At 41.4% G+C, this 9,654-nt stretch overlaps 1 protein-coding gene across 6 annotated transcripts in view; it reads right to left on the reverse strand.

The window, feature by feature from the left end:
* Positions 1-3,050: 3,050 nt before the first annotated feature.
* LOC105937697 (golgin subfamily B member 1) overlaps positions 3,051-9,654 on the reverse strand; it is a 49,642-nt gene continuing 43,038 nt past the window's right edge. For 4 of the 6 annotated variants that reach the window (XM_036135855.1, XM_036135854.1, XM_036135856.1 and 1 more), the window contains 8 exons: positions 8,899-8,981; positions 7,653-7,689; positions 7,244-7,393; positions 7,046-7,162; positions 5,387-5,484; positions 5,216-5,308; positions 5,019-5,133; positions 3,051-3,431 (listed from right to left, as the gene is read on the reverse strand). In XM_036135855.1, coding sequence (XP_035991748.1) covers positions 3,273-3,431; positions 5,019-5,133; positions 5,216-5,308; positions 5,387-5,484; positions 7,046-7,162; positions 7,244-7,393; positions 7,653-7,689; positions 8,899-8,981 — 852 coding nt within the window. In that variant the 3' untranslated portion in view covers positions 3,051-3,272. The remainder of the gene's footprint in view (positions 3,432-5,018; positions 5,134-5,215; positions 5,309-5,386; positions 5,485-7,045; positions 7,163-7,243; positions 7,394-7,652; positions 7,690-8,898; positions 8,982-9,654) is intronic. The other 2 variants (XM_036135853.1, XM_036135857.1) reach the window with 1 other exon arrangement.

Raw genomic sequence — 9,654 nt, forward strand, 5'->3', positions numbered from 1 at the left:
CCTTCAGTTCACACAGATAAAAACTCAACTTAAATTCATAGATTAAACATTCTCAGCTATTTTTAAACACCAGTAACTCATTTGTTGATTTTGTAAATCATTCAGCTGTTAAATTTTCAAACAAAAGTTTCTATTGATAGATTAGATTATGCCTTGTTAGCATATTAATGACATTGTGCATTATACATAATTTGGACTCTTAAAGCCTTTTTTGTTTACATCCACTTAGTAAATATTTTTCAATTTAGGTTCTAAATTCAGCTGCAGTTCATGAATTCTCACATCAGAGCACTTTACAAGACAATCATATAATTGAACACTGTTGATCTCACAATGGAGAAATATATGGGATCTACTGTGGTCCAAATTCATACAAAACGCTGTTTCATTTGACAAGACTCTTGGTGAAGCTGCTTTCATTGACGTAACTTTCTGTTTCTGTCGTTAGAGGGCCAAAAAGTTGGCATTTTAGACAGAAAAGGGTCCACTTCAGATGCTGCATGGCTAATTCAGCAGTAATCGGCTCCAGGATGCTGCACTCATGCAGAGCGCATGCAGAGCTGGGCATCTTCCCAAAGTTAAGGCCAGAGGTGGGCTGTACCTAGGTCGGTGTGCTTCTAGGAGTATTTTCTACTGCGCCGTAAACTTTACTTCTACTTAGAATTTTTAAGTGAGGCTACTCTTCCCAGAGTACTGAGGCTAATTGCAGAATTTGGTGCTTGCCTTTGTACTGAATAGTTTTAAAAGAATACCAGATGATTTGCACCTTAAAACCTTGGAGCTCAAAACATTTTTAGTGAGTTTTGCAAACCCAGCTCAGTTAATTGCTTTTTTTTAGTTTACTTGTTTGGGTTTCTCCAAAACCTGCTTCAAAGTTTCTGCACAAGTTCAGTCAAGATGGGATTTAATCTAGACATAAACCTTGTAGAAATTAGTCTTGATGGAAGACTAAACAGTCGCCTCTACACTGAAATACAAGCGTTGGCTAAATCTTTCCACTCTGAATTTGATCGGAGGCTGGATAAGAAGACAGAATCATTCTCCTCTTCTTCCAGGCAAACTGCCAAATCAGGGTGACTTTAGTCCTGGCTGCGAGTTTTCGGCCTGCGAATGGGAGTAGGTACAGAATGATCTTCACCTGTACTGGCAGGTAAGGAACCACAGGGGGGTAGCAGATCTTGATGCAGTGTGCGAGTTGGTCCTTCTTCAGGTTTCACAGTGTAAACAGGGAGTTCACCTGCTCACTTATTGACCACATAAACTCCTCGCTCCCATTTGTCCTCCAACTTATGCTTGCCTCGCAGACGGACATTGCGGACAAGCACTCAACAACCTCCAGACTGGCGGGTATTATACGTTGATCAAAACAGCTCTTGTTTTTCTCACTTGATTTAAGTGCATTTTCAGAAGCCAGTTTGTAGCTCTGTTCCAGACGCAACCGGAGGTTCTTGACATACTCTGGATGTGAGGGTGATGAAGCTTCTTGAATCGGCAAACCAAAAGCCAAACAGCTCATATGGTGTGAAACCTGTTACTTTGTTATTGTTGCCGTTTTATGCAGGTACCAGAGGCTTCAGAAACTCTCGGCATTTAGGTTTCTGTTTTGTTTCAAGTGTCCGCAGCATATTCAGCAGTGCGGTTAAAGCGCTCGACCGCTTTTTTTATGCCGGCAACCTCACAGAGCTCTTTGATCAGCTTCGACTCGAAATCCGGTCCTTGGTCAGAGTGAAGCCGTTCTGGGATGCCATCGTTCACCATGAAATCATTCCACATACACTTTGCTACAGTTTTAGCCTTCTGATTAGAATAAAGAAGTTGTTCCATTGAAATAAGACAGGGACGGCTCCTTTATTCACCATTCTTCTCCCACCAGCAGTCTTAGGCTGAAGAAGCTGATCCAGAGTGAAGGCTGCAAACTTTTCTATGCGATGTTAGCCTGAATTTGTCTCAATGAATAAGCCATCGTCTTTTTAAGTCAGAGTCGCCTGGAAATCCATGAAAACCTAAACTATATATTTGGAACGGCATTTTTATATGGAGCATTTTTAATATTGAGGCTTCATGTGGCTTTGTTTGTCTGTTTTCTATGTTGTGTCCTCTGATGTGTTTACGTTGACTTTGCACTCTGAGCTACTTGCAAAATTTTTTTTCCAATGCAGGTAAAACTGCAAATGGCTAATAAAGTGAATCTGATTTCAAAATAAAAGCCTAAACGCCCTGCTTTTAAAGACAGCAAAGGGAAATTGGCACATTAATTAATATTAACTGACTGGAGGCACAGAAACAGGTGTGAAATGTGTGAGAATCGCTGAACTTTATTAACTTCTGTCTGAAACTTTATTGCACAAAGTTCAACGTCGCTGACCCGGAAAAATAGAGGTGGTAAAGAAAAATATGTCATTTTCTCAGTAGTTTCACCTTTTCCGTACATACATTCAGATCCATGCTTGTTTCTGGAACCCTTCCAGAGGTAATTACAGCGACGTACCAGAACCGCAGCGGTTCTACAGACCCGGATCGGTTTGGGAGCTGGGAGGCAGCAGAGGCTCTTCATCCGATCCGGTTTCATTAAACTAGAATCTTAACAATCCAGAGGAAATGTACAAACATAAATACATCATGTACAGCCCAGAATAAATACAGGCGGTTCTTAAATACAGCTCTGCAGAACATTTTCAACGGCACACACTGATACAGGAGCTTCATTTCAGGTCATTTTCAGGGTTTTCTCTGCAGAAACACGGACGCCTTTGGCTTTAAAGGGAGCGGCAGCTTGTGAGCGTCCATCAGTGCATAGTTTGAAGTCAGCATTACGATTGATTATGTGCAACTCATCGTGACATCAGGCCGGGCGGGTGAAGCAGCAGCTGGGGGTGCGTGGATGTGTTCGCTCGGGAAGGCAATGGAGACGGAAACTCTCAGTAGTGTGTTAACCGAGACCCGACGAGTCCCATCCACTCATCTGGTCTTAGACGCGAGAAAAATATAATTACAAATAATCAAGAACTCCAGCTCCTCCCTCTGATAAATAAGATGCAACAAAACAAGAAAACTCATTGAACAGAAAATACCTTGTTGTAGCTTCGATTTCCAAATGGTTGACAGAAGCAACAGAGACCAACCGTCGTCTCACCTCGCAGCTAACTAACGTTTAAATATTAGTGCCAGTGTCCTGTGGTCTGCAGGCGTTCAGAGAGAAGCTCCAGCTCTTCTAACTCTGCAGGTTTTAGTGTTTTTAACGCAGAAACGTCGTCTGACGGCGAGGGGCTGCACTACCAGGCCCCGGTGAGGCACATCAGCACCGCCACGTGGATGGTGAGCAGGTAGGCCAGGAAGAGATACCGAGAGCGAGCGCGACTCGTCAGCAGCCTGGAGAAGTAGAGGCTCCGCCCACGCAGCCAGCGACGGCACGCCACCATACCACCTTTCACCTGCAGGGGGAGACAAAAACACACGGCCAATCGTTCACAGAGAGACAAAAGGAGTCCTAGCATCAGGCTAGGAACGGCTCTAAGGGTTTATATTATATGAGCCTACTTGGCTCACATGAGAAAAATAAGATCCACAGACAGACCTGATGGATCTGACCAATCAGGAGTTAGAGGTTAGGTGTAACGGTGCGTTCATCCAAAACAGTCCCAGTCCACACGATTCATTCAGAGGAGCAACGCTCACATCAGTTTTTTCTTGCTCTTTGTTAACGTTTGTGTTTGTTGAACACAAAATGAGCAGATTATGTTTCTTTCTAAAGCGATCCACACCAAATCAATGCCAGACTGGATGGGACTGATGACACCCAGGAGGCTGGAGACCCGCCTGCTTCTTTTACGCAGCAGAAAGGAAACTAAAAGTGAAATATTCTTGAAATTAGTGTATTTGGCCTTAATTGGAGCTGGTAAATAAGTTTATCTGCCAATGGAATGGTTATTTTGACCCTTAAAATAATATAATTACATAAACTGCACTTAAAATAAGATGGAGGTGAATATTTCCTATTTTAAGTGCAAAAATCTTCTTCCATTGGCAGATCATTAATACTTGCCAACTAAAATCAAGGACAAATACACAAATTTCAAGAAAATTGTACTTGCTTTTAGTTGCCTTTTTGCTGTGTAAAATCAGCGAGGACAGAGTACAGTGGAGTATGGCAAGCCCCATACTCATAAAATACAGATAGTATGGCAAGCCATTTATCTTATACTTTTTATAATCATCCACGATTCCTTCCCAGTAAAAAGCATCGATTTAATTTAATATTTTTCTAGATGTAAAAGCCAAATTAATAGGAGCAAACAGCAATAAAAGCAGCTCAGGGTTTAAGAAATAAAACTGTTTGTTCGTCTTAGGGGCACTGCTCAGTTGAGGCATGACTGAAATAAGCAAAGATCCCCAGAAAGCATTAGCCTTAGCCTTGAAAGCTTAATCTCATGTTTAGGGGAGAGAGTAAGGATTTAAAAAAGGTGTAACGGATTTCCTATTTTAATGTCTGGAGGAAATGTACTGAACAACAATAAAAAAAGATCAGGAGCAAAATCAAAGATGAGTTTCAGCCCTGAGAGGGAAGGCTTTACCCTGATCATGGATTTTATGCACAAAAGTCCCACCTTGGTCACATTTAGCCACTATAATAAAGCATTTAAAAACTAAAACATTAATGTCTTTGTGCAAAAATACAAATTATGCCAGAGTTAAAAAGGCGTTTTTTAATTAGTAAGGCAGGACGAAGGCCTCCTCCAGGCTCTCGTCTACAAAATGGCAACAGAATGAAACTAATGGCGCTCGCTTTTAGAACCTTTACGCCTCCGTTTGTCGCCCCTTCATTTGAATGTATTGTATTTTATTTTTATTATTCATCTGACCCGTTGTGCAGGGCTGAGAACGCTTCCCTGGTTTAGTTGTGCTTGTGTAGACGGTGCAGTTTCCATCAGCATTTAACTCTTGGTGGGTTCTCAGGGCAACGTTCTTCACGCCTCCAGACGTTCAGACCCAGAAGGACGAAGCGTTTGGCCTTTATTTACCTTTCTGGTTATGAGCGGCTGATTGGGGTTGAGGCTGAGAGCCTCCCACTCCTCCTCCGTGTCCATCTCGATGCTGAAGTCCCTCTGGTTGTCTCTGGACAGGCCCGACCCGCCGCTGCTCCCCAGGAACAGACCTTAAGGTTTAGTGCTGCTGCGTTTCAAAGCCTGATTCAATGAGATGTCTGCAGACGGCTCACCTCTTGGCTCTGTCCTCGGCCAGCCGCAGAGCCTCTTCTGCTGCTTCTCTCCTCGCTCGTTCATCCGCTAGACTCAGCTCCGCCTCCAGCAGCCTTCACACACACACACGGCATCGTTTTAACTGGTGAAGGCATCATATTCAGAGGAAAACTACGAGTTTATCTGCTCACCTTTCTCGGAGCCGACTGGCTTCAGCAGCTTGGACCACGGAGTCGTTGCTCCTCTCCTGCGGGGCTCCAGGAGCCACTTCAGCGTGAGCCGAGCCCTGCTGTGTGCGAACACGTGGCTTTAATGCAAGTTTGCCTTCACGGCGTCACATGGCAGAGACTGAAGTGTCTGTAAAAGCTGAATCAGCAACATCTGCATGAAAGCAATCAAACCAAAGCTTCTTGCAGACGTCTGCAGCTTATATTCAACAATCAGAACGTGTCAGTGCTGCGCCTGAAAGAGATCTAACGGTGCTTTTCTGCAACATTTTCCTACAGAGCATAAATCTGGGTGAACATCAGCCCTCCAGCTGAAAGTTGAGACGCTTCCAGGATGCGGTGGCTGGTTATTAAGATGCTCAAGCTGGTTTTAATTGTAGATACTGATATTTTTATATGGACATTGGTTCCTCTGGTCATGAAAATGCTTTTTATCAACACTGTGTGGCTTTAAAGTCACAACATGAGCAAAGTTAGCCTCCATGGGTTTAATTATGTAATTATCTCTGGATAAAAGCAAAAACAATTAAAGTAAAGTTAAATCGAAAAAAAAAAAAAAAACTGTGATTTTCAAGATGCTCAGAAAAGATGCATTTAATGAAACATTTGAAGAAAGTTGGGCTGTATTGTAACGGCACCAGAAAAAGGCCTTAACTGAGCCAAACCCCCAAGCAGCGCTCCTACTCTGAAGCACAGAGGTGGGGATGTGTGAAGACATGAGCTACAAAGTCAGAGGTAGCCAGACGAATACAGCCTGTTATTAGAAAACCTTTGAGGAGGATTTGAACCTGGAAGCTGCACACGGGAGATACTCAGACGGTAAACACAACAGTAAACCAAAACACGAGGCTAAAAACATTTAAAAAACTTGTTTTTATGGGGAGAGCAGGTGCAGACGGAGCAGAAATGATCAGTTCAAGCCGACACAGAACAGCCCTGAGCTAAAATTACCACTCTTGACCCAAAAGGGAAAAAAGGCCTGTCTCACATTTCCCAAAAAGCATCTTGAGGATCTCCAGGACCGGAAAATGTTCTGACGACCCAAAAGTGGAACTTTCTGGAAGGTGTGCGACCCGTTCCATGGTGCCTACAGTCAAACATGGCGGTGGCAGTGTTATGGTGCGGGGCTGCTTCAGGATCTGGACGCGCTGCTGAAACTGGTGGAACCATGAATTCTGCTCTTTACCGTCGGCTTTTCATATAAAGCTCAGATCAAACCCGACTGAGGTGCTTTGGTTTGATGTTAGAAAACCCGGGAAAGTGGCTGAATTTAACTACTGAGCAGAGAAGAGTGGACCACAGTTCCTCCACAGCTGCAATTAACTGTTGTAGCACTTAATGGCAGCTGTTGATGCGAAAGGAACAACCTTTATATATTATATATTAACTTTTCTTCTCTTAATCAATGAAATCCTCACTTAAACGGTTTGTGTGCTCAGGTAATTTTTTTTATCCAGTATTAAAATATGTTTAATGATCTGAATCGTTAAGAAGTATTAAATAGGATGTAAATCGATGCAACATGTGATTTTTTTTTTTGTAAGTGTAATGATAGCCCCAAAGCCCCAAGAAAACGGCACAACAGAAATAAAAAGAAGCTGTGAAAACGTCCTGGCTGCTCACCTGGCCCTGGATTTGCGTTTCCAGCCAGTGGCAGCGGTTCTGGGTGTCCCTGAGCGTCTGGGAAACGGCCCTCAGCTGAGCCGCAGCAGCAGCTTTCTCCTCCACCGCCTGCTGCAGCTTCAGAGAGGAAGACGAGCGACCAAGGGTGAGAAATCTTAGCTCTGACTGGCAGCTGTGAGGAGCGGGGCTGTTTCATACCTTGGTGTTGAGCTGCTGGAGGTACTGGTCCCTCTGCTGGATCTCATAGACGCAGCGCTGCAGGTCTCTGTGAAGCTGCATCTTCTCAGCCTCGAGCCGACTCGCTGCCTCCTGCGGACCACTCTGACCTGCCAGCACGGCCGTTTCCTTCTGCAAGGATGAAAACAGCGGCTTTATTCTGCGTTTTCATGCTTGTGTTATTAACTGTTGTCCAAGGTTAGCAGCATATAAAAACTTGATTGATAAATCCTGAATGAACATTGTTTTAAAAGCATTCAAATTTAAAGGAAAAACTCAATTTTCTGGATGTTTTGAAGGATAATATCGAAATAGAAGTAAGGAAAGATTTGCTAAGCACTTGAAAACAGTGTTAAGATAACAAAAAAACATTATAAGAGCTTTAACTTACTTTAATGGGCAGCGGTTCATTCCTCTCTGCTTCAGACCTAAAGAGCAAACAAATACTGTTTTATTGTAACTGCACTGATACATTTATTTAAGGAATTAATAAAAATTATAATTCACTAGTAGAAAAACATTTCTTTTTAAAAGAACGGTGTCAAACTCATTTTGGTTTAGGGGCCGCATTCAGCTTAATCTGATCTCAAGAGGGCCACACGAGTAAACTCATTGCAAGATTAAATAGAACTAATAAATGTGGACTTGTTGATTTTTATATTAAGTTAATTTCACTTTTATACAATATATTATGAATAACCTCAGCGTTTTTAAGAAAAGTATGTGCAATTTCAACAATACTTTTACTCAGTTAAACATTTACGTGTGCATTATGCATAAGAACTGATCACAGTGATTGTACAATGTTGAAAAACATTTATTCAAATTTTTTGGACCTTAAAAACACTGTCCTGCATGACAAAATACATCAAACAGATAAAAATTAAGAAATGATTTGAATTTTTCCACACCAGAAGCTTAATCTGCTAATTAAAACACAGATTAAGCTTCCTATATTGTCCCTCGTGGACAATATAGGAACTGCATATTTTCAATTAAACGAAGTACATGTTTTTTTCAATAATTGTTTTATCATTCTCTTCCTTTTATCTTGTCCACTTGTGAAAGTCAAATCTGATGAGCTCTTTGTGGCATCTTATTGCCACATTGCCAGACAGGACACTGGGGGAAAAAAAAAAAATGTTTTTTTTTTTTTTTATAATAATAATGCATTTAGCCACAGGGCCGGACTAAATTGTTCGGCGGGCCGATCCGGCCCGCGGGCCGTATGTTTGACACCCCTGATTTAGAAGGTAAACATAACTGAAGTCATTTTCAGTTCTTTCCGAACATTAAAAAACACATCGCAAAAGGGAACTAAAAGTAAATAAACTGTTCCTAAAATTAACGCGGTTGTCCTTGATTTGATCAGGTAAATAAGATTATCTCCTAATGGAACGAGTATTTTCACCCCTAAAATAACAACTAGATAAACTGCACTTTAAATCAGATGATGGAGGTGAGTTGCTCCTATTAAGTACAACAACTTTATTCCATTAGCAAATCATTTAAACTTGCTAATTAGACTAATTTCAAGAAAAATTAGCTTATTTTAGTTCTCTTTTTTCAGCTTAGATCAAAATGAACAGGTGTAGGTCCTCTACGTTTAGATTATGACCAAAATGCGGTATCTTTACCTCAGATCTGCAGTGTTTTCATGGTGGTTGCCGACTTTGCTGTGAGCCGATGGGTGGAGCTCATCAGCTTTCATATTCTTCACCTGAAAACATAGAAATGTGCATTAATCAGCAATATTCCAAGTAGTTTTAAAAAAATATGAAATATAAGAATAGAACAGAAATAAACACAACAATGAAGCCGTGAAATGTAAAAACACTGGTCCGCATGCTGTGTTTAAAAACAACCAAAACACAGGAGTTAGTCTACCAGAAGTCAAGCAATGAAATAAGTAGAAAAAAAAAAAAAAAAAAAACAACTACAGCAAATTACCAAAAAAAACAACTCAACAGAAAATCAGCAACCAATTAACAGAAAACCAACAACCAACCAAACGAAAAAAACATTTAGCCAACCAACAGCAAAAAATCAGCCAACAAGTCAACCAATAGAAAACAATCAGCCAACCATTAGGAAACAATCAGCCAATTAATAGAAAACAATCAGGCAACCAACAGAAAACAACCAGGCAACCAACAGAAAACAACCAGGCAACCAACAGAAAACAATCAGGCAACCAACAGAAAACAATCAGCCAATTAATAGAAAACAATCAGCCAATTAATAGAAAACAATCAGGCAACCAACAGAAAACAACCAGGCAACCAACAGAAAACAATCAGGCAACCAACAGAAAACAATCAGCCAATTAATAGAAAACAATCAGCCAATTAATAGAAAACAATCAGGCAACCAACAGAAAACAACCAGGCAAC

This window comes from Fundulus heteroclitus, chromosome 4 (assembly GCF_011125445.2).
Source record: "Fundulus heteroclitus isolate FHET01 chromosome 4, MU-UCD_Fhet_4.1, whole genome shotgun sequence".
Taxonomy (NCBI): domain Eukaryota; kingdom Metazoa; phylum Chordata; class Actinopteri; order Cyprinodontiformes; family Fundulidae; genus Fundulus; species Fundulus heteroclitus.